Below are 25601 nucleotides of genomic sequence, written 5' to 3' on the forward strand. Positions count from 1 at the left end.
AAAGGCTTCATTATCAAACCAGTCACTCTATTCACAGGAAAGGGGGGAAAATAAAGCAGAGAACACCTTACCTGTCCTTGGGAGTCAAAAAACTTGCTGATGGTATTCTTCAGTTTGTTAAACAGCATTGGATAAAGAGCAGGATTCAATTCAAGACCCACCAGATCCTTAACATTGGTCCGTATCTGAAGTCCCACTTTCTCATGGTTACACACCATTAAGGATAAGAGTCGATCCATAAATTTGCTGACAGGTGTATCAGCATTTCCCTCTGAAGACATCACTGAAATCATGGAACCCTTGCGTTCACTGACTGGGCCCATGGGTGGGCTATAGGTTGCCAGGCCAGAATTGCTTCTCTGCTGCAGGCACACTCCCCCAAGGGCACAAAGGAAGCCAGTCATGTTGATCCATTCCTGTAGGGAGTCCGTGTCTGACAAATCTATGGAACCTCCTCCACTCACGTGAGACATTCGCCTCTTAACAATGGTCTTGTGAAGGCTTTCAGCAGCCTAAACACAAAATTTTTATGGAAAGCATGAATTCAACTTCAATTAGTTGAGAGACTTGACAAAATTACTTTTTATCCAACATTTCTTCCATGACAAAGAACATTTTTTACATGTAAAAGACCCAAGTCTTCACCATTTCTAGTCACCTCAAGGTTATCTTACTGCCCAAGGCCAGACGAGCCTTACAGAACGGAGGTAGTGATGGACACACACACAATGTCAGGCACACAAGGTGGTTATGGACTGCAGCTCAGAAACGACCACACACTCCAATTATTTGCTTAGATCAATTCCTGGACAAAGAGGCAATGTCTAAGCTGCTTCAAGGAATTGTAAGCATTTGGAAATTTTCAACCAAGTAGTGTGTACACTTATTAGTGATGGCCCAAGTTCAAGAGCTCTGGGACCAGCTTTGCAAATACTGTTCTATTATTCACACAGATTCTGTGCGGCAAGAGGAGAATAATCAAGCAAAAGAACCAGTGAACAGAAAGAGGCTGTAATGAAGGAAGTGCAGAAAGACAAGAAATAGAAAAAAATCAAACCCTGCAATGATCTGAGAAGGACTCTTCAAAGAATTCTGATCCTGTTAGTTTACAGAGCACAGATGAGAAAGAAAAACTCTTGCTCTTTCAGATCCAGAGGAATCCCTGCAGGGAAGTTCTGGTGAAACTGCCAGCAGTGGTAAAGATGAAATCAGTGTTCTTGGTAGCAGTAGTGGGTACAACAATGGATCCAGCAATGAGGTGACCTCTAGCCACACATGCCAGTCCGCTGGGAGCCCTAGCAGTGACGTATGGTCAGAAGACACTGCAAAGGGCAACTGTCTCAGGTCCCCTCCCTCTTCGGGAGCTTTGTACTACCACTTACTAAACTTTGCTTTATTAGCACTCCAAAAAAAAAAAAAAAAAAAGACGACGACAACACTGCAAATATTAAAGCCCTTAATGAAGATGAAGATGACAATAATGGTCATAATCCTCCTAAAGGTATAGATCTTCAGAAGAGAAAGTTAGAAAATCAAGCAGGCATTTGCTTATGGGATTCCCAAGGCCCATCAGGAAAAAAAAAGGGGTGGGGGGACAAGCAAGAGAATAGGAAGGAACCTGGTTTTCAACACTGAATCAATGCCATCAGCAGATAATCAAATACAAATGCTAGATGCTTATTCATACTCTCCAGACCCAGAGCATATTTCAGGGGGAATAAACACTGCTCATACAGTACAAGCGTGTCAAGAATCTTGTATCACACGCACTGGCGACTTTCTGAGGGACACTACTGGGAATGAATCCGTTAACTGCCTACAGTGTATTGGTCCTGGTATCACTACCACCACCATCACTGCCACCAGGATGGGCATATTGTTGATGATACGCTGATGCAGTTGATGTCAGTTGCAGCAGCTCCCAGATCAGTGCAAAATCAGAAAAAACATGGCTGGTTTTGATGAAGAATCTGGGTGTGAAGAGCAGCTAGTTCAGATGAATTCACATGCAGAACCTACATCTTTTCTCCAACAACATCTTCCCAATTTAGCATCCCCTTTACATCTTAGTGCAGTTCATAAACATCAGTTCAATAAGTAATGGCTCTAACAGACATTAAGTTGGATAACGTTTGCAAGAAAGGAAACACTCTGTGGGATACAGTTCAAGATATGACTCTATCTTTCCGAAGGACTGAAAAATGAGGCAGAGAAACTTCTCTGTTCCTTAGTGTGCTGGTTTACAGACAGATTCAAATGAGAGTCACTGAAGGCTGCCTTGATAATTTAAACAGATAAAGAGGAATTTTTTACATGGTAGTCAAAATTCATTTCATATATTCTTATTGACTAGGTGTGATGAATTTACAGCCTTTAATGTACTATTATCAACATATGTTTTAGTAACTGTTGTTTTCAAAGTAGGTTTGAAGACTTCTCTCTCACAGGGTCATATTTATTACTCAGCCTCACTTTATTCAGCACTTTCTGTCACTCTTGATTAGATCTCCTCCAAAAGAAGCAATAATACTTATTCTCTTCTTGCCTCTGGGAACATAACAGTGATGACTGTTTTCAAATTACAGCTAAATGTTCTTGAACTGTGTCACATTATACATTAAAAAAGGCTAAGTTCAACTTAAGCTGAAATAGAAACATTTTGGTAATGGCATTCTTCCTGCGTCTGAGTGGATCTTTTGTGTCTTGACTTCAGCAGTACATAAAGAATAAGGTCAGTGTTCTTCTCTAGTTTGAATTCTGCTATTTATTTATATACTTCTTAATGGGGTTCAAATGAACTACAAACTTCTTGCTTTTGGGGTCTTTTCCACTGGTATATTTTTACATTTCCCTTGATAATGTTCCATTTTCTGGCACAGTGAATTCAGTTATTAGTCGACTATGTTATGTTATAGTAATATAATGTTTTCAGTTTATCTCTGCCCGGGCCTCATATTAATGTCTAATTTTACTGAATAGTTAAGTACTTCAAAATATTTTTTTTCCTAATTGAATTAGTAAAAGTATATGCAATATTTTACTCTCTGCTCTTGGTCTTTAAAGGGCTCCAATATGACAATCACAATAGACAAACTGTTCAGATAGGAATAAGAAAGTACTAACAGATCTCTCTTAGTGAATCCATTTGGCACATACTCTTTAAAAGGAAAGCTTTTCTTTTTTTTGTTTCAAGTTTTTATTTAATTCCAGTTAGCTAATAGAAGTTGTCATATTAGTTTCAGTTAAAGAAACGCTTTTAATGGTTGGATGACATTTTATCATTTACAGAGGTACTATACTATAGCAGTTGCTTTAAAAATATTGTCTTTTGAAAATCTTTGTGAAACCACCAGTCTTTTCAAGCAGTTGTTGTCTCAATTAATATATCCTATATGTGTATCTGCAAACACTATTACCTAGCAATTCCACTGTTAAGTGTGTACTTTACAGAAAAACACCTAGATGGTCATCAAAAGACACATTCAAGAACATTCATAGCAGAAACACTCAAAATAACTAAAATTCTTTGTATAGCTATCTAATACCCAAAGAGAGTAGAAAGGAAAATTACATGGTGGACTGCATGTTGAATGAAATACCTGGAGCAGTAACAGTGAATGAACAACAGTGGTATAGAAGAGTATGGATGAGTCTCACAATATTGAGTCAAAGAAGCCAGATATAAGATACTGTGTCTCTGGCACTCAATTTATATCAAGTTTACAAATAAGAAAACTACTGTATTTAGTAGTAGTCAGCATAATGGTTACTCTTGGGTTGCTAGTTATTGGAAGAGGGGCACAATAAAGGCTTCCATGTGCTGGTAATTATCTATTCCTTTTTATTTTCTTTTAAAGATTTTATTTATTTATTTGAAAAAGAAAGAGAGCACACATGAGCAGGGGGAAGGGCAAAAGGAGAGGGAGAAGCAGGATTCCCCACTGAGCAGGGAGCCCAATTTGAGGCTCAATCCCAGGACACTGGGATCATGACCTGAGGTGAAGGCAGACACTAAACCAACTGAGGCACCCAAGGTAACCCAGTGTTGACTTGTTTCTTGATGTGGGTACTGGCTGCACAGGTATGTTCACTTCCTACTATTGTGAACTGTCACTTAGATTTATACAAGTTTTTATATGTATGTTACATTCCAGTAAAAAAATAAAGTCCAAACCCAAGATTACCATATATGTTTTTTAAGAGCCACTAATATATTTTTTGTCATAGATTAATATACCAACCCAGAATATCAAACTTCTTTTAAAAAGCTTTGACTCACATGAACAAATTTTGCAAACATTATGCCAAGTGAAAAAAAAGTCATATTGGGTGAAATGCCCAGAACAGGCAAATCTACAAAAAGACTGGTGGTTCCCTAGGGTCAGGGGGTGGGGGGTGGGGGAGTGGGGAGGGAGATTAGGGAATGATAGCTCATGGGTATGGGGGTATGGCGTTTTTTAAAACTAGGGTGATGGTTGTACAACTTCATGAATATACTTTGTTTTTGTCTTGCTCCATGGTCTATGATGCCAGCTGAGGTTGTTGGTATCAGTACAATGCAACCAAGCTAGCAGGTTGGAAGCAGATTTTTCTGCTGTTCTTCTAGATTTTCAGTTGTAAATCAAATCTAGGACTGATCACTCCACAGTTGTTTAACACCTGCCTGTGAGGCTCACAACAAATCTTCCCAGCTCCGTGATCATCCATGATTTCAAATTCACTATGTAATCATGCTTCATCATCACAGTCAGAAACCAGATGATGACTGTGGAACATTGCCTAATAAGAACATGAGTCCGCCTCTCTTTTCAGCACTGTCGATGCTCTTGAAATCAGGATGTTCATGCATACCATTAAAGCGGCACAGAAAGGTGGCAGAAAGTAACAGTACATTTTAAATAGGTGAACTGAATGGTATGTAAATTATATCTCAATAAAACAGTTATACCCCAAAAAAAAGCTTTCGTCCTAAGGTCACATGTCCTCTCCAAATGACATTAGGTACATATTTTTGCTGTACAAAAACATAACTTTTTTTCCTTGTTCTAATTAAGCATGACAAGAAAAAAGCAATGGGAGGGTAACGAGTTTTTCTGAAACATCTAATTATAATGAGAGGAATAGGGATGCCTGGATGGTTCAGTCGATTAAGGGATCTGCCTTTGGCTCAGGTCATGATCCTTGGGTTCTGGGACTGACTCCCAAATTGGGTTCCCTGCTCAGCAGGGAACCTGCTTCTTCCTCTGCCTGCCACTCCTCCTGCTTGTGCTCTTTCTCTTTCTCTCTCTCTGACAAATAAAAATCTTTTGAAAAATAAAATAAAATAATGAGAGCAATATATGGCCATTACAAATCAATTATACACAAATGCCAATTAATTATTAATTTCTGGGGTAACAGATGAAAATAGTTGAATGGAATGTCTAAGTTTTTAAATTTCACTTAATCTGTGGGTTCAATATTCTGCCCACCAGCTCCTTTAATTAGGATACCTAACAAAATAGTAAAATGTATTGTTTGAATTTTAATTTATTTTCTCTACCTTTGTCATCCCTTTCCTGAAAATTCTATGAGATACTTGGATGGAAAAAGAGAAGGAAAAAGGGTAAAGGAACGGTCTCTGCCATAAATCATCTCTAGCTTGTGCTGGCCATTATTTCTGCAAAAATGGCAATATCTGTGCTGTCCAATACAGTAGTAAATTGTCACATGTGGCTAAGGAGTCCTTGAAATGTGGCTACTGTATGACTGAGAAACTGAATTTTAACTGTATTTAATTTTAATGGATTTAAATTTTCATTCAAATTTAAATAGCCACACATGACTAGTGGCTACCATAACAGTGTAGTTTTAGATGAACCACAACTACATAACAGTCTTACGACAACTAGACACACATTATACTAAACAGTGACCCAAAAGATTATTGAAGTGAAATACATATGTCTAAGCAGATTGATTAAAAGACAAAAATCAACTTTACAAACTCACCTGGCCATCTTCCATTTTAGCTTTTGGGTAGTTGAGGATTAGTTTTGTAGCTTGTTCCCACTTTGTATGTGTATCTTCCCAAGCCTAAAATGAAGGCAATTACCACTGAAAACAACTCTAAACCTAGAACTAAAAATCAATCAGCAGGTAGATGTTATATATATACATATATGTGTATGTATAGTATACAAACTTGGTACATATTTTAACGTCCTACTTGTAATAGGCACAGATCTTAGATATGCTTCAAAAGCTATTCTGGTCACACACACATGACATGAGGCTTCTACATTTGACAGTGGGGGTCTGGGAGGGCTGTTTCTGTTGCTAAGGGCATACCTCAGTGTTTCCTGCAGTGGGATGCTCAATGCGCCTTAGTAGTGCCATCACTCTTTTCTGAAGTGCTGCTCTTCCTAAGCAAAGACAACAGCAAATCAACTTATTGCACTTACAGCCCTGCTTGCCAAGGGAGCACCCGGCAAGCCCAACCCATAAGGCAGAGGAGGAGGAGGGGAATGAATGCTTCCAATGATAAAGATGAACACTTCCTTCTGTCAGCTTCACAGGAAAGGTAATTAACTTGGACTCTACAATGTCCACAGCATAAAATAGCTATTCCTACCTATGTTTACTCCAACTAAGCGCCAGTGTTTAAACTTCACTATATATAGGTTCAGCCACCATAAATTCTAAAATTTGTAACTGACAGCAATTTTTAAAAAACTTGACAGCAGTTTTTAAACAAATGTACTGCATATTAAAACCGCAGTGAGAAGTCAACAATTTATTTCAAATGCTATTTACTTTCACCCTATCTTGTGTAGAAAAGGATTTCAGGTTAGCTATTTGAATGAACCTGTAAGTTTACAAAGTAGTTCCTACATTCCTAGCACAATCAGATCTCTTACGATTCAAGGCAAACAGAGTGGGGGGCAGGGAACATTATCCACATTTACCTGTTGACATCATATTGCTGACAGAGGCAAATTCCATAAACGTGTTATAGTTGGGCAAGAAGTTGTGCACCGACACCTCGTCCACCCCACATCGGATATCCGCTTCCTCGCAGAGGTGGCGGAAACAGGACATGGCCACCAGAACAGCTTCAGTGTCAGGGCTCCATAGGAACATGTACAGGGCCACTTCGAGTTTAGTCTGAGCCTGTCGGCAGATTGGCGGGGTGCCGCTGCACCCTGCTGCACTATCCTGGGATGGTGGGGATGGGAGGCATTATGTTGGCAACCCAGGCAATTTTATTTACATAATCCAACAATGCAACGCACTGTGTACCATGTATGCCTGCATACAATACCCCACAAAAGCTTTCCTGCAATCATGACAGCAATTTTTAAATCCCTAAATATCTTGTATGAATGAGAGATGAGATTATTTGGACAAACATCTCAATACTATTTGTCCAATTTCAAATCAAATTATCCTATTCCAGATTCTAGGAATGCAGATTAAGCCAACACAAACACAAGTAAAGCACCCATAGCATAACTCTACAGAATGAAAAATGCAATGCACTTCCAACTCAATTATAAGTGACAAAGGAAGTAATTAAGAAATTCTATCTACCTACTGGAGGGAAGAAATAAAGTACACTAGAACAAGGACTAAAACGAGGGCACAAACAAGAACTAAATATTGTTGTGGAAGGTATACTTGATTCTGGATTACACACTCCCAAAAGAATCCTCATTTACAAAATGAATATAAATTCCATGTTAACACAGACAATAGTAAACCCTACTGCTTAATTGCTGTTTTGTCCTCAACAGAAGGTTATATTGAAAATTAGGGATAAAAAAGCTTTGGCTTTCAAATCTAACAATATAATGCCATTGGTAAGGTGGACCAGCAAAATCTTCCATGGAATATCAATATAATCAAGGTTCCTGCAGAGTGCACAATGGCAACCATCAGGAAAACTAACCTAACCACCCTACAACAAGGCTGTGAATGCATACTGCTGACCGTCCCATGAAAAAAGCAAACTGATACTCATCTCCACTAATGAAGATTAAAGAATGTACTCTCTAGATTGAGAGCTGCACACTAAATGCCAGAAATAGTGTTTTTAAAAATAAAGATACTATTTAAAAAAAAAAAAAAAAAAGGTTTGGTCTACAAAAGAAGCTGCTTACCATGGATGAATTTCCTTTTCCCTTCCGAAGAGAGGCTCCAGGAGTACAAGAAGGTAGTAATTCTTCATGATTCATGGACATCTGACCAGTAGTTCCACTGGAAGGTACATCACATCCAACCCCATAAAGGAACAGAAAGTGACAGGAACTTCTATCTGCCTGCTAAAAAGAAAAAAATAAGTAAGCCTTTCTGAAGCACTGATAACCAAGAAAAATAAACACATAACACGAGCTGTCTTCCTGTTTGAGACTATCCTGGAAAATCTCCCATTTCCAACTCCTACCCCTTACACCTTGAGATTATGCACTAGAAACCCAGTGGTACAAGTAATGTTTGTTCAAGAAACCCAGTGGTACAAGTAATGTTGGTTCAATGTCTTTGAAATTCCTCTTAAATATTCACCCTTCAAAGCATCAGAAACAACATATTATAGAAATGCAAAATTAACATTTCTAGATCTAACATGGACAGAAGTAAAACATCAATAACGTAAATCTACCATATGAAAAATGTAATGTACTTCTCAGGATAAATGACAAAGATTTTCTCTCAGAAGATTTTATCCTGTGCCATGTCATATCCTGACATGGAAGTTGACTCTTTTGAGATTAAGTTTCTATGGACCAGTAACTAACACTGGTGTGTATGCCAAGTATGCTGCAAGGGTAACTTTGTTGACCAGACTCCTCCAGATTGATTACTGGGTTACTAATGCTTATACTCTGGAGAATTAAACCACAGACAAGTCCACCCAGATACCAATTCACCATTAGTCCATTTGTAAACAAAAAATTTAACAAGCTGCATGGTACACTGAAAAGCATGTCTTTAATACGTTAAAGTTTTTTTGTAGCTATGATTCTAGAAATGGATAAAAATTTATTGGATCAAGTACTCAAAAATTATGACATAATAGAAAAAAATTTTAACTGACTATAGAAACTTTATGTTAAAAGAAATGAAAGGCACTCCTCCAGCCCCTTAAAACCCTGTCCCTATGTTTCAACAGCAGGAATCAAAACTTTTCACTCAACCCTAGAGAATACTTAAATATTCGAAGAGATGAAACTGTTCTGGCAGGAATATAAACAAACTTAGATTAAACACCCTCAACCTCTTCCCTTCAGTTTGATACATTAACATTCTCTGGACTAGCCTAAGCCATAAGATTTAAGTCTTATGCACAAACTTAAGATGGAATATGTTTCTCAACCTAATTTGGTTATAGCAGCCCAACTCCTTCTAGACTGAGACCCCATAAAGTCCTGCTTAACTCAACTAGAATTTATCAGGATTGCAACTTAAAGGACGAAGGCTCAGAATAATTTATAAAATGTTGACTTTCATCCATCATCTTCTGGCACAAGTATTTCCTTTGAAGACTCTGCAGGCAGGAAGAGCTAAAGTAGGACTTAATTTGGATAACATACATTTCCTTAATCTATTCCCATTACCCCCAAATATTCTTAAATTTTAAAGATGTCCTTTTGCTTACCTTATTTTTAAGAAGAAATTTATTCCTGCAGATCAAAATTTCCCGCAACCATTTGAGAATTTCTGTGCTACTAAGCATTTGATGGCTAGTTAATTTCTTACAGATGTAAAAAAGCATTTGAGAGCTGCAAAAACATAAAGTTCATCATTATCAGTATCATCAATAAATAACCTCACACACAGAGAGCTAATCAGTACCTAAGAATGACATTCTCTCACAACGGATACAAGTTTAGAGAAGTTGGGATTTGTTTTAGAGAAATGGTTATCAAAATGTTAACAGCACAATAATCAAAGAGAGTAAGTCTACATTACATTACAGACTACATTTAAAAAAAAAAAAAAAAAAAGCAAATAATTCTAAATCTTCTAACCCCCTGCAAACTCCCAATTGTTTAAACCACACGTTCCATCTCTGCACAAGACTCAAGAAGAAATGACAGACGACATGCACAGCAAAGACTGTGTATAAACCCAGTTCTCTACAGCAGGTTTCTGCAAACAACTGCCTATAGGCCAAATCCAGTCCTTATCTGCTTTTGTAAATAAAGTGTTAGTGGATCATGGCCATACCATTCACTTACTTGTCGTCTCCAGCTACTTTCATGCTCTAACAGTGGAACTGAATAGTTCTGACAGAGACTATCTGACCCACCAACCCTACAATATTTATGACCCAAACTTTTAGAGAAAAAATTTGCTGATCCCTACTCTACAGCCACAATGTCCAACACAGCAGCAACTAGTTAGCTACCTGTGGCTACCGAGCATAGGAAATGCAACTTGCCCAAACAGAGATGTGCTGTAAGTGTGAAATGCAACCAAAATTTGAAGACTTAATGGAAAAAATAATGTAAAACATATCAATAACTTTTATACTGATTACATATTAAAATAACTTCTAAATATATGTACTGGAGTTAAAATATTATTAAAATTAATATTACCTGTTTATTCTCTGTAATGTGGCAACTAGAAAATTTTAAATCACTTATGTGATTCATATTACATTACTATCAAAGAACACTTTCTATGTGTAGGATTTAACTCAGCTGCCAGGTGACTTAGTGCACCCACTTCCATGAGGGTAGATAATGACAAAACCGGAAACTTACATATTCCCATTTTTCTCAATATGCTGCCTTTGAACTCTTTAAAAGATAATAATTTATATAAGCAGGAAATAAACTACAAAATTCTATAAATATTTTTACCTACTAAGGCAGATGTTCACCATTAATTCACCTATCACAATCACTGGTATCATGGGAAATTAATAAAAAGACCATAATCTTAAAAACAAACTATTAAGATTACAAAATTTTAACACTCTAAGCTTATAATTGTAATCAACAATTTAGAACAGTTGTAACTACATAGAAATCTGAAACAGAAGAGAATACACCAAGTAACAGTACTTACAGCTGGGTAATAAAATTTAGCATAATAAAATACAAAACCATAAAACCTCTATAAACAAAGTTTTACAATAAAGCAAGTACTAGAGAGTTAATATCTAAACACAAAAAATAAATATAAAATAAAGTTTTAAATTTAATTTAAAAATAAAAGTACATATACCTAATTTCCCAGAATGTTTCCACCGGAGCATCAGGATTCCATAAATCAATGCTGTCTAACTGATGAAGAACCAGCAGAGCCTAAATTTTTTTAAAAAAGAGAGAGAAGAGCTAACCAAAAGTTTTTTGGTAGATGGAACACTGGAGTATTTATCTTATAAATGCTAACAAAGCTGGTTATTTAATTGCAGCTCTAACACATAGTATAAAGCAAAAGAGAAAAAAAACTCTGAAAACCCAAATCTCTAGGGAATAATAAATGTAGAATCGAATAATTTGCATTCTTATTATTCCTACTTTAAATGGCATACATGGATACAGTTAAATGATGAATTCGGAGGAGCAATAGATACATGTAAAAACTGCTTTATGACACAAACTAAGTAATTTCTGTCTGTGTCAAAGAACCCAATAGAATAAAAAATTAATCCCTAAATAAGGAGAGCTCACCAAAATTAATGAGCACAACAGTGTTTTACTTCAAACCCAAAAGACAAAGTTGAAGTTATCGTGCTCATCACAAATCCTTTTGGAACATTAAAGATCAATTATTTCCAAAAACAAGAGAAAGAGGAGAGCAAAACAGGTTCACACTGCATAGCAGATTATTCATTCTAAAATATTCCAATTGACAACAGAATTGAAGTTGGAATTTGGTTTGTAAAACATTAACAGGAATTAAATAATTTACTTAAAATATACAACATGCAAAATCACTATTTAAAATTGTCAACATAAAAAGTGTAAAACTAGACTCTTCCCTGAAACCTCCCCTATCCTAACTCCAATTCCACGGTGATGCCCCAGAAGGACACTACTGAGCTGTGCATATTCTTCTCGGTCGTTGGTCAATATATTTGGTGATGCTTTACTCCCCTTTAAAGCCGTTTATTAAAACTCCAATAAAATGCTATTTGGAACAAATAATGAGAACTGATTTCTTCTTCTCTTAACAGTAAATCAAGTGCATAAAATGCTAATATTTGCACTGATAATCTGCCTTACATTAGTAAAAGATATATAAATGTCTAAACTTAGACCACTTTATAATGCTAAACCTTACAAATGATATAAAGACCAGACCTATATTATCTTATTTCAAACACTTTTATTGTAATTACTTTTAATGTATCATGAAAACTTCAATTCATTGTGAAAATCTTCAAAAATTATAGTTGGTAGCTCTCATGCCAAGGAGAAAACAACACAAATTTATATTCAATTGTCACTATTGCATAAAAACAGTACAATTTACCTTTAAGTAGCAAATTCTCTATAGTTACATTTGAAGAAACACTTTTTTAACATAAAGACAATGTGTTTGCCTTTTCCCCACCTTAATACGATTGCTTTCCTTGTTATGTTCCCTTCCATTTGTGTTCCACATATATTTTTTAAGGTTTTATTTATTTATTTGAGAGAGAGAGCTCGAGAGAGGGGAGAGTCAGAGGGAGAAGCAGACTCCCCACTGAGCCAGGATCATGACGGGAGCCGAAGGCAGTCACTTAACCAACTGAGCCACCAAGGTGCCCCTTCACATGTATTTTAACAAAGCTGCAAACAAAGCTGCAAATAGTCATTTGACATTTCATAAACATTCTTTCATACTGCCACGTGATCTGCATGGGGTTTTTTCGAAGATTTCCTTTATTCATCTGACAGAGAGAAAGACATAGCAAGACAGAGCAAGTACAAGCAGGGATAGCGGCAGGCAGAGGGAGAAGGAGAAGCAGGCTCTCCACTGAGCAAGGAGCCCAATGTGGAGCTCGATCCCGGGACTAGGATCATGGTGCCCTGTGATCTGCATGTATTAATGGATGTTTAATTCAGCAAGTTGAAATATCATTCTGTCACTAAATATTAACCTGTTTTCTTACTAGTGAATACTTTGAATTCTCTACTATTCTGTCATTATAAATCAGAGCATTAAGCATGTGTGTGTGCGCGCATGTGTGTGTACCTTTCCCTTTAGAATTGTATTCACAGGATGAAAAAAAATTACAGGTATGGAATTATTTGGACAACAAAAGGGGGTATTTCCCCAATTTCTGCTAAATACTGTCAAACAGCCTTCCAAAAAGAATGCAATTTATAGGTTGAACAGTACATAAATAAAAGCAATGAGTGAAACAATGAATTCTAAAACATTTTTTGTAAAATGCAATACAAAGTACAAACAATAAAGTATATCTTTTAAGTATATAGCTCAAAGAATTTCTACAAATGTACATAATTCCATGTAACCATTACCCAGATCAACACTGTCAGCCTAGAAGCCCTTTTCATATTCCCTTTAATCATTAGTGCTTGACAAAGGTAGCCACTGAACTGACTTCTACCACCATAGATTATTGCTACCTGTTTGTTATTTATATAAAGGGAATCATATAGTATGTTCTCTTTTGTGTCTGGCTGTTCTCACTGAACATTACACGTGTGATACTGATTCATCCATGCTCTGCATTTAGCAGGAGCAGCTCATTCTTTTTTCACTGTTTTAGTCAATGGAATAAATATAACCAAAATTATTTATCTACTATTGTTGATATACTTGAGTTGTTTCTAGTCTTTTTTTTTTGGGGGGGGGGGGATGAGTGCTATTACAAATTATACTACTATTAATTTTTCTGTATGTTTCTTTCGGTAAACACACATATGCATTTCTATTGGATACATACCTAAGAAAAGAATTGCTAGGTCATACGTTTACTTTGTAGGTATCTCAAAACAATTTTTAACAGTGGTTGTACTAATTTACCAGAGTATGAATAAAAACATGATATAATCATTTATTTCATATAGCTTTTTATTACTGACTTCTAGCTTAATTACACTGTAGTCGCAAAAAAATTCTGAATTATTTCAATCCTGTAGAATTTGTTGATACTTACTTAATGCTCAGGATATATTGAATGTTCCATGCATACTTGAAAAGAAAGTATTCACTGAGTGCAATGTTCTAAGTACGTCAAATAGTTCGTATCTGATAAACACGTTGTTCAAATCTTCTTTTTTTTTTTTTTGGCTTGTTTATTCTACCAGACCTTGAGAAAAATATGCTCAAGTATGTCACAAAAACTGGACTTGTCTATACTTTTACTTCATGTATTTTTATTTATTTTAAGCTTTGTTTTTAAGTTCAGAGTTTCATTTTCTTGGTAGACTGGGCACCTTTGTAATGAGATGTCCCACTTCATCTCCAGTTGTACTTCCCGCTTTAAACTCTGTATTTGTGTATTACTCCAGCTTTCCTGAGTACATGTTTGTGTGGTTGAAATATCCTTGAATTATCAACCCCACAGTGTCTTTATATTTAAGCTGTGTCTCTCCTAAAGGCCACATAGTAAGATTTTTATACTCTTCGGTATTCAGCCAAGAGAAATGAAAGCATATGTGTAGGCATACGTACAAATCTGTACATACACATTCCTAGTTTTATTTGTAATAGCCAAAAACTAGAAACAACACAAATATCTATCTAAACAAGTAAATGAATAAACAAATTGTGCTATGGCCACAAAATGGAACACTATACAGCATTATATGTGCAGTAATATAGATGAATTAATAAGTATGCAGAATTAAAGAAGACAGACACAAAGAGTACACTTTATAATTCCACTTACATAAAATGCAAGTTAGCCTGCAATAACAGAAAGACAACTGATAGTTGCAGAGGAAGCAAGGGAGCAAGGAAGGAAGAAGAGAGGAAGGAAGGGAGTACAAGGAGCATTGAGACAACTTTCAACAATGATGGATATGTTCACCTAACTGACTACTAACAGGTGAATAAACTGTGATTTAATTAACAACAGAATACTTATCAACAATAAAAAAACAACAATAAAAAAAGGAATTAACATATGTAATATCATGGATGAAGCTCAAAAACTTGTGAGTAAAGGAGGCCAGAAGAAACATACATAGTCTAAGATTTCATTCATATGAACTTGCAGAACTGGCAAAACTAATTTATGATAGAAATCAGACCAGTAATATTTTGAGACAGGGAGTTGGGGCACAAGATACAGGAGAACATCCCAGGGTGACTAGAAATATTCTAAATCTTCTATGATCTCTATTATATGTAAATTATACCTCAATAAAATTGATTTAAATTTTATAACCCTATATTTCTAAAACTTCATAAATCTGTATTTAGCAATCAATATATAAAAATTTTTTTTAAGTCAACCATATTCACACCCACAAGGATGGCTATAACCCAACAGACAGACAATGATAAGTGTTGGCAAGAATGGAGAAACAGAACACACATACACTGCTGATGGGAAGAGAAAAGGATACAGTCACTTTGGAAAACAGTTTGGTCATTTTAAAAGTTAGCTACCATAAGACCCACCAATTCCACTGGTAGGTATATATACCTAAGAAATACATCCACACAAAAACTTTTATACAAATTTTCATAGCACTATTATTCATAATAGCCAAAAAAACAGAAACAATACTAAATGTCCATCAACAGATGAATAAACAAAATGTCATATATGCATGCACTAGAATATTATTTGGCAATAAAAAACAACCAAGTATTGTTACATGCTACAATATGGATGAACCTTGAAAACAAGTTAAATAAAAGAAGCCAGAAACAAAAGCCACATATTTTATGATCCCATTTATATGAATTGACTACAATAAACCAATCTACAAAGACAGAAAATAGATTAATGTTGGTCAGTGGCTGGGGTGGAAAGAAATGGAGAATGGCAGGGTTTCATTATGGGGTGACAAAATGTTTCAGGGTTAGACAGTGATGGCTGCGCAACCTTGTGAATATACTGAAAAACCCTTAACTGTACACTTTTTTTTTAAAGATTTAATTTATTTATTTGACACAGAGAGAGATCACAAGTAGGCAGAGAGAAAGGGGGAAGGAGGTTCCCCACTGAGCAGAGAACCCGAGGCGGGGCTCAATCCCAGGACCCTGAGATCATCACCTGAGCTGAAGGCAGAGCCACCGAGGTGCCCCTGAACTGTACACTTTAAAAGAGTAAACTTTAGGGGCGCCTGGGTGGCTCAGTGGGTTAAGCCGCTGCCTTTGGCTCAGGTCATGATCTCAGGGTCCTGGGATCGAGTTCCGCATGGGGCTCTCTGCTCAGCAGGGAGCCTGCTTCCTCCTCTCTCTCTCTGCCTGCCTCTCTGCCTACTTGTGATCTCTCTCTCTGTCAAATAAATAAATAAAATATTTTTTAAAAAAAAGAGTAAACTTTATGGTATGTGAATTAGATCCCTATTTAAAATTATATATATATATATTTATATATATATATATATTTTTTTTTTTTTTAAAGATTTTATTTTTATTTATTTATTTGACAGACAGAGATCACGGGCAGGCAGAGAGAGGAAGGGAAGCAGGCTCCCTGCTGAGCAGAGAGCCTGATGCGGGGCTCAATCCCAGGACCCTGGGATCATGACCTGAGCCGAAGGCAGAGGCTTTTAACCCACTGAGCCACCCAGGCGCCCCTCAATATATATTTTTAAAACTCTAAAAAGTCAACTGTAATCAGAAAATTTTGAGGTTTTATATTTTCAGAATTTGCACAATATTTCTGCCACCTGAGATATAAATAAAGTAAACCCCTTCTTTATCCATAGAGTTCACAGAACAGCATACAGACAGAAACATTCCACTGCCAGATAGAAATGTCATCTCTGACAAACAGATGTTCAGAAATGACTTCTATCACTCATAGAAACCACAAACAAAGAAAACATGAAGAATGTACATAGTTACCACCTTTTCTTCAAGAGCCCAGAATTCATCTCCCCTCACCTCCATTGCTTCCTGAGCAATCTCTGGCATGTGGGACTGAGGGACCAGCTGGACAAGCCCTGTTATTAACTCCGCTGTACTGCCTTGGGTCTCAGGCCCCTGTTTTCTTGGATTCTGCAAAGAAAAAAGCAAGTTCTTTTAAAAAAAAACTGTATCTTTTACCTGACAGGAGCGAGAGAGAAAAGAAAATGGAGAATATCTACAATGGGTACACACACTACAATTTTTAGAGTGATAAAAATATTCTAGAATTACATAGTGGTGATGCTGCACAATCTTGTAAATATACTAAAGACCAATGAATAGTACACTTTAAAACAGTGAATTTTATGGTATGTAAATCACAGCTCAATAAAATACAGTAATTGTGGAACTTTTTTTTTTAAGTCCAAATTGTTTTTGTTAAGAATTCACTTAATCAGGCGCCTGGGTGGCTCAGTGGGGTAAGCCGCTGCCTTCGGCTCAGGTCATGATCTCGGGGTCCTGGGATCGAGTCCCGAATCAGGCTCTCTGCTTCCTCCTCTCTCTCTGCCTCTCTGCCTCCTTGTGATTTCTGTCAAATAAATAAATAAATAAATAAATAAATAAATAAATTTTTAAAGAAAGAATTCACTTAATCTACATCTATAGTGTTCTTCATGTGAACAATGTCTAGAGAAAACCTTAATGAAAACAAAAGCTAGGAATTAACCAATTTCTTAATTAAGAAATCATATCAATAAAAGGAGTAGGTTAAAAAAAATTTTTTTTTTCACTAACACTACACTGGCTAAATGATACACCTCTGGTTTGGAACTAATTGAAGGCAAAGAACATGTGCTGCATGATCACCCCATGCAGCCCTCTTGCCTAGTGTAAAACATCTGCCCCAATCCATTCAAGGCTACAATTCACACCTCCAGATGCCTGTCCTTCAGTCTTTTCCATTGTGGAGAAACGCTGTGTACTAAGTAAAGCAAATCAGTGGCGCATATAAATGCAAACAGTCTACGTAAAGAGACTAAAATGCTTCCTGTAGCTTGGAAGCATCTATTTATACTTCAAGAATATATGGTTCTTGGGATGCCTGGGTGGCTCAGTTGGTTAAGCAGCTGCCTTCGGCCCAGGTCATGATCCCAGCGTCCTGGGATCGAATCCCACATCAGGCTCCTTGCTTAGCAGGGAGCCTGCTTCTCCCTCTGCCCCTACCTGCCACTCTGTCTGCCTGCGCTCACTCTCGCTCCTCTCTCTCTGACAAATAAATAAATAAAATCTTAAAAAAAAAAAAAAAAAAAGAATATATGGTTCTTAGAGAGAGGGTGGGGGTGGGAGACAGAGGGGGAAGGAGAGAGAGAGACTCTCAAGCAGACTCCCTGCTGAGCACGGAGCCTAATGCAGGCCAGGGCTCCAACTCACAACCCCGAGATCATGACCTGAGCTGAAATCAAGATGCTCAACCAACTAAGACACCCAGGCGCTCCTATATGGTTCACTTACGTGAGACCAATGCAACTTGTGCCCCCTTTTTATTTTGCTAACTGTGAATTCTTTCCCATTTTAATGATTAAGAAAACCCTCATCCCAGAATTTCTGTAATTCAAAACTATTAGCCTACTTTATAAAATTTAGATTCATTCACACATAACTCAGTAACATTTATTGGGTACCAAAGACATGGCAAGTTAAAAAGATGTGTTTCCTACCCTCTTGGAACATGTAGTCTGGTAGGAAAGACAGATATCAATAAAATCACCAGACTAACAACTGTAAAACTGCAAATGAGCACAGTACTGCACACGTACATGGCCCAGTCAGAGAGGCTCCCTAGGATAATGAGAGCAGCTCCAAATGAGCCGGTATTATGTATAGAAAGAGGAAAGGGAAGCATATCATAGGCCAAAGGAACAGCAAGAGAAGGTATGAAGGAATGGGATAAGCAAGATGGAATAAAGACAGACCATCATGACTATAGTAAAAAGGAGAGAGAAAAACAGGATGCTAAATGTGGCAGAAGAGGTAGGTGGGAGTCAGATTTTGCATGCCCCTGCAGGTCTATCTGGAGTTTGGTCTTTATTCCAAGAGTAAATTCAACTAAAAGGTTGTAAGCTGGGCAAGAGGCATGATAAGATTTGTTTTTTTAAGACATCACCAGAACTTTACCTTCAGTGCAAAGAAATGTTTACAGAAGGGACAAGAGGGTACAAGCTGGGCAATGAGGAGGCCTGACAGAATGAGAGCAGTATGCATGAGGGTGGAAGTGGTAGAGATGGTAGACAATAAAATCACGTGACCTTAAAATACCATGACTGACATCATTTAACAGGTAGTCTTATGTTTCTCATATTTACTATGATTTAGAATTCTTAATGTAAATAGGAAATAATTAAGTATTTACAGTGAATCACTACTTTAACTTACCTCTGGTTACCCTGAGAAAAGTTGCTTCACCACTAGATGGCAGCAAAGAAAATAATTTCAATATTAAATGACTTCTGGCTAAATTTCAACCTTGGAAAATAGCAAGTTTTGTTTAAATTCTTGTTCTTTGACTAGTGAAATACTTAACACTGAAGGCACCAGTGGCTCTAGTGCATTCTTCACTCTGACATATAGTCCTGCAGAGCACTACTTAACACTGGAGGCACCAGTGGCTCTAGTGCATTCTTCACTCTGACATATAGTCCTGCAGAGCAATGTGATATATTACATGAAATGCATGATGAAATCCCACTGAAAATAACTTGTGCTACAAAAACATGAGGAGAAAGGGGATTTGATTACTTTCATAGTCTCACTGGTAAGACTTTATGGAATTTTCCATGTCAGAGTCTAACGACTTATTCTATGAAACTCCCAAATTTGGATGGGCTTCTTTAAAGAACTCAAAATATCATAGGCCTTCCTTTGGCATTACTAAGCCCTTTAGGAATTCTGTGTCTCTCTCCCCTTTTGTTTCTCTGAAGAAAAAATACTCATGTGCACATTTTTTAAACTTCAAGGGGTTCACAAAACTCTTGAAAATATGGACATCAAGTTAACCCCTATATACAGTAATTTGAAAGCACATCATCAGCACTTATAAAACCTACTGCTAAACAAAGCAGTAAGAAATTTTTCTGGACGCTGTTCTCTAGGGACTGGAGAAACTTCAACAAAGGTTTATTAGCAGGTTATCCTGTCCTTCATAATACAAAACTGTCATATTTGGGGTATTAATAACATTAATATTAAATGTCAACTGTTTTTGTTTCATTTTGTTTTTTAGATTTTATTTATTTATTTGATGGAGACAGTGAGAGAGGGAGCACAAGCCAGGGGAGTGGGACAGGGAGAAGCAGGCTTCCTGCTGAGCACGGAGCTCAATCCCAGAACCCTGGGATCATGATCTGAGCCGAAGGCAGATGCTTAATGACTGAGCCACCCAGGCGCCTCAGTGTCAACTGTCTTTTATTAATAATAGCGGACATTTATTTGGTGCTTATTACGCATTTATTAAATACTGTTTCTAAAAGCATGAGTGTACCATCTCAAGCTTCTTAACAATCTGAAACAGGTACTATTATCATCATTACAAGAAAAGGAAGACACAGAGAGGTTAAGTGACCCAAATCACGTCGCTGGTCTATCTCCAGAACCTATGCTTTTAATCACTTCATATAACTAGCACTCATTTACATCTGGTTGTTCTTAATTACTTTGTGTATCACAGTGTTGCCCTCAGGAATCAAATCCCACCTGAAGCTGCAAAGGCAGAGTTATGACAATAATTAAGTGCTAACCACAAAACACCTATACCCTCTTCTCCTTCCAAGATAGTATTTGTAGGCAAAGCCAATGATAAGAGGTTGATGAGAGAAAAAAGGAAAATAAAAAAGCTAAATGGTCTAGCAAGCACAACTGGAGATTTAAAAACCAACTGTGAACATGAGAAAAGACTTGGATTTATGTCGGCTTCATTACCTCCACCCCCACCCCAGAATAATGTCTAACTAATATAAACCTGGTAACAAGGCAAAGAAAGAAGACCTCACGAAAATATGTTAGGGAAAATTAAGAAGAAAGGTAAGAAATCTAATTATAGTAGTATTAGAGAAATGTAACTTCTCTAGAAGTTAGATTTCTTAAAAGATGTCTTAGGTTTCAAGCATCATCAGGAAGGATCAGGAGTGTTCTTTTAGCTAATAATCGTCCCCAAGGTCTTGGCATTTCACTTAAACCAAATTAAGTTAGTGTAGTAATTTCAAGGCCTTTCATAAAAAATACTTACACAAAGCAAGAGCTTTGGATCTGCATGAATGAGTTTTACCATGGACAAGAGAAGATACTTATAGCTTCTTGTCTCCAGGTCTGTAGGTTTCTCTTTAAATTTAAGGCTTGTTACTTTTTCTTTAAATGTAAGACTCTAAAAATAAAAACAAAAACATGTCATCACCTTGTAAAAATCAGACATCAAATTCAAGATAATAGCTATCTAACTTTGAAGAATAAATCCATTATAAAAAAGCTTTGTTTTAAAAAACAAACATTTTATACCACCATACGTGTGGTATGAGTACAAGCATCCAAAAGTAAGTATGAAGTTAATATTATTAAGCTTAAAAAACAAATGAGAACTATTTCTGCAATATTTATATTATTATTTATAATTTATCTAATAAATTTATTAAAAATCCTAAACTCTTTAACTATCAAGGTGACTCCTAAGTAAAAGAACAATTTTCCAAAATGTGTAAAACATTAGGGATAAAAAACTTAGTCTACAGCTCTCACAGATACATACATTGAACTATTCATTTAACAAACATTTGTCCCACACAAATATACAACAAATATTTCATATAATCTACATTAATTTTAGTAAGATGCATTGTTAATGCGCCACAAGAAATGAAAAACCATTATCAACTCTTAAGACACCAGACAAATAAAATGTAATCCCAATTTCAGAGAGGTTGAAAACTAAGAATAAGTGTTTTAGACTTGATTAAATACGCTACATTGGCAATCTCTGTAATTTAAGTTTAAGTTTTGCTTTTTCCTTCAATGGCATCGCACCTCTGTCAAGGTATAGAATGCATGTATTTTGCCTGAAGAACATTAGTAAAACAGAGAAAGAACTCTTTGACAAAGACAAGTCATGAAAAATGTGCTTCAATTACAGAGATACTATGATAGATGCTGTGCTGATACCATAATTATGAAAGCTATTCTACCAAAAATCTAACAGTTACCTTCTGGACACAAAACCACCTCTTGCTATTGTTATAAATCATTTCACCCTCTCCTTTAAAAGGACATAGAAATACCAAGTTCTGACACATACGCCTTTATTTATTAATGTTTTTAGTTTTAGGTGTACAACATAGGGACTTTTTATATACATTCCAAAATGGTCACAGTAAAGCTAGTTACAATCTGTCACCATACAAAGTGGTTACATTACTGATTATATTCCCTATGCTGTGCATTACATCCCAAAGTCTTATAACTGAAAGAAAGTACCTCTTAATCCCCTTCACCAGTTTTGATGACCCCCCCACCCCGACTACCCTCCCTTCTGGCAACTGTCAGTTTGTTTTCTGTATCCTTCAGTCTGTTTCTGTTCTTTTTTTTTTTTTTTTAAGATTCCACATATAAGTGAAATCATACAGTATTTGTCTTTCTCTGACTTATTTCACTTAGTGTAATACCCCCAAGGTCCATCCATATTGTTGCAAATGGCAAGACTTCATTCTTTTTTATGGCTGAGTAATATTCCAATGTGTGTATAAACCACATCTACTTATCCATTTGTCTACTGATGGACAGTTACGTTGCCTCCATATCTTGCTATTGTAAATAATGCTTCAATGAACCTGCATGTCTTTTCAAATTAGCGTTCTTGTTTTCTTCGGATAAATACCTAGGAGTAGAGCTGTTGGATTGTATAGTACCTCTATTTTTAATTTTTTGAAAAACCTCCATATTGTTTTCCATTGTGTCTGCACCAATTTATATTCTGACCAACAATGCACAAGGGTTCCCTTTTCTCCACATTCTGCCAACACTTGTTATTTCTTGTCTTTGTTCTAATTATTCTGACTAGTGTGAGGTGAAATATCAATGCGGTCTTGAATTGTATTCCCTTGATGTTAGCGATGTTGAGCACATGCTGGGCATCTGTATATGGCTTCTTTGGAGAAACTGTATATACACAGATAAAGGCTATCCAGCATCTATGCACCCATAATAAAAGTGTCTAAGTAAATGGGTTGCCTTTCAAGGTAAAAAGTGAAGATGCATATCTGTAAAACACAGCCACAGTGTTAAGATGCATATGTTAGTCTGTCCAAAAAACTGAAGGGTTTTGGTCTTCAAAGGGGAAAACAGCTATCTAACATACACATTAAGGCTCAAGAATGTCACTCCAGAAAAGAAGCACAAGACTTACAAATACTGTGTGCTTTTATATTTATGATCCCATTGCAAATATCTTACCAAATGTATTTAATAAATTCTAGTTTTACTGTTTGCTCGCATTAAATTCTATTCTTTTTTCATTTTAGTCATGCTAATACCTTAGATCAAAGAGATCAACTTTCATGATACAAATTTACTAAGTTGTAACTTAGCATAACTGCTCTTCCCTGATACAGCCATTATACCAGAACAAAGAACTGAGAACGATTAACAGATGTAATAGCTATCTTAGTCAGTAATCATTTTCAAAAGTTAATAGTTCAATTATGTCATCTCTTAATCTCAGGTATCAGCATACAAATTTTATTCCAACACTGCTGCCTAATACAGAATAAGGACTTGAAATGGTTGAATAAAGTTTTCAAATCAAGTATTTTTCTATTAATGACCAGTAGGGGGTTATAAAAAATCAGGAACAACAAGCTAAAGAAGAAATGTATTTTTAACTAGAAATGTAAGAAAAGTCCACTCATTAATTTACTGACTGGCCTTCCATACTACAGATTAAGAACCTAAGCTGGTACATGCTCTTTGCCAAATAAAAGAAGTGGTCATTCCCAGGAACAAATTCATTAATCAGAATAATCAGCTGCCTCTTAAGGGCCTAAACCATCTGTTAACTTATTTAAGGCTGTGACTAAATTACAGGCATATAAAATCATTTGCTGAGCCAGGATCTCCTTAAGAAGCAACATGTGCATAAATTACCCATATTTGTGAAAATGCATATATCTATTGTTAATCGGCTACCTTAGTTTTAAAACAGTAAAGGATTAGGCTAAAAAAAAGTATTTCAAACTTTTAAAAATACTGCAAAAGTATAAAACGGAGAAGCTATGGCTCAATGTTAATATGGAAAGACTAAAAGGTTTAAATGCCAAAGAGCTCAATCCAAGATAATAATGCAATCTTAAACTATATTAGTAGAAACATGGTATGCAGGCACAGCAGGTTAACGCCATTCTTTAACTCTACGACATCTGGAATGCGAAAATCAGATCTTAATATGTCATTTTAATTGAAAAAAAAAAAGTATTAGATTGAATTCTTTCCAAAAGAGAAGCAAATCAGAGGAGGGTTTTAAAAGCAAATTAAGAAAGAAATTCATTCACTCATTCAACAAATATGTGCTAAATGCTTACTATGTGCCAGATACTATTCTCGGGGCCAGGAACCCAGTGTCTGACAAGCCAGACAGAGCTCTTGCTTTACTCAAGCTAATGCACAAGTGAAGGAAGACAGCTGAAGAACCGGACAGACACTGAAATGAATGTGAACTATTCATTCATCATGTGACTATCTGTCACTCATTAAACATTATTTGTGCAGATCAAGCAATACACACACACACATACCCCGCAAGCTTTTAAAAAAAGCTCAAATAATAAAATCCCTCCCAATGCTAAATCATTGAAAACAAAAAGAAGCCTTAGGAGTACAGGATAACTTCACTGAAATATCTGCAAGGCCATCTTAATGGAAGAATCAGAAGTGTTCTATGGAGCTTCAGAATAAAAGAGAGGGTCAATGATGAATGGGAGTGACAGGGAGATGAGTCCAAGTTGCTTAAAGAAAAACCTTCAAGTTGCTCTTTCCAGGAAATACATCCACCTCCAAAATACAGGGTGGTTTATAAAGGCTTCTTACAGATGAACTCCGTGACTGCTACTTCTGCAGCAAGACAAAGGCTCAGGTTTATCAGAGACATGGATCATCTGAAGCAATGCAAAGGAGGACAAGCCACTGAGCACGTCCTGTAATACAGTGGCTCTCTACTGAGGGCAGTTGTTCCCAGGAGAAAGTGGAAATGTCTGGAGACATTTTTGGACTAACAGGACTGCTACTGCTGACATGTAGTGAGTAGAGGCTAGAAATGCTGCGAAGCATCCTACAACATATAAGATAGTCCCCTCCAACAGTCCCCTACAACATTCCAAAATATCCAAATCCTGATGTCACCTTTAAACCATGTATGTTATGAATTTCTGCATTTCCAGCCTTGATGGCCACCTGTAATGAGCTCTTTACTAGAAGTTTTCAAGGAAAAGCTAGAAGACTGGCAATTCTGTGAGAGAAAGCACCTTCTCTGTTTAGTTCGTCATGCTTCTCCAGTGTTAATACTATGCTTGGCAGCTTGTAGAAGA

At 36.5% G+C, this 25601-nt stretch overlaps 1 protein-coding gene across 7 annotated transcripts in view; it reads right to left on the minus strand.

The window, feature by feature from the left end:
• NF1 (neurofibromin 1) overlaps positions 1-25601 on the minus strand; it is a 252514-nt gene that overhangs the window by 132887 nt on the left and 94026 nt on the right. For 6 of the 7 annotated variants that reach the window (XM_059149027.1, XM_059149025.1, XM_059149024.1 and 3 more), the window contains 9 exons: positions 21266-21400; positions 17020-17133; positions 11218-11297; positions 9638-9761; positions 8142-8303; positions 6948-7197; positions 6331-6404; positions 5992-6075; positions 72-512 (listed from right to left, as the gene is read on the minus strand). In XM_059149027.1, coding sequence (XP_059005010.1) covers positions 72-512; positions 5992-6075; positions 6331-6404; positions 6948-7197; positions 8142-8303; positions 9638-9761; positions 11218-11297; positions 17020-17133; positions 21266-21400 — 1464 coding nt within the window. The remainder of the gene's footprint in view (positions 1-71; positions 513-5991; positions 6076-6330; positions 6405-6947; positions 7198-8141; positions 8304-9637; positions 9762-11217; positions 11298-17019; positions 17134-21265; positions 21401-25601) is intronic. The other variant, XM_059149021.1, reaches the window with a different exon arrangement.

This window comes from Mustela lutreola, chromosome 15, assembly GCF_030435805.1.
Source record: "Mustela lutreola isolate mMusLut2 chromosome 15, mMusLut2.pri, whole genome shotgun sequence".
NCBI classification, from domain to species: domain Eukaryota; kingdom Metazoa; phylum Chordata; class Mammalia; order Carnivora; family Mustelidae; genus Mustela; species Mustela lutreola.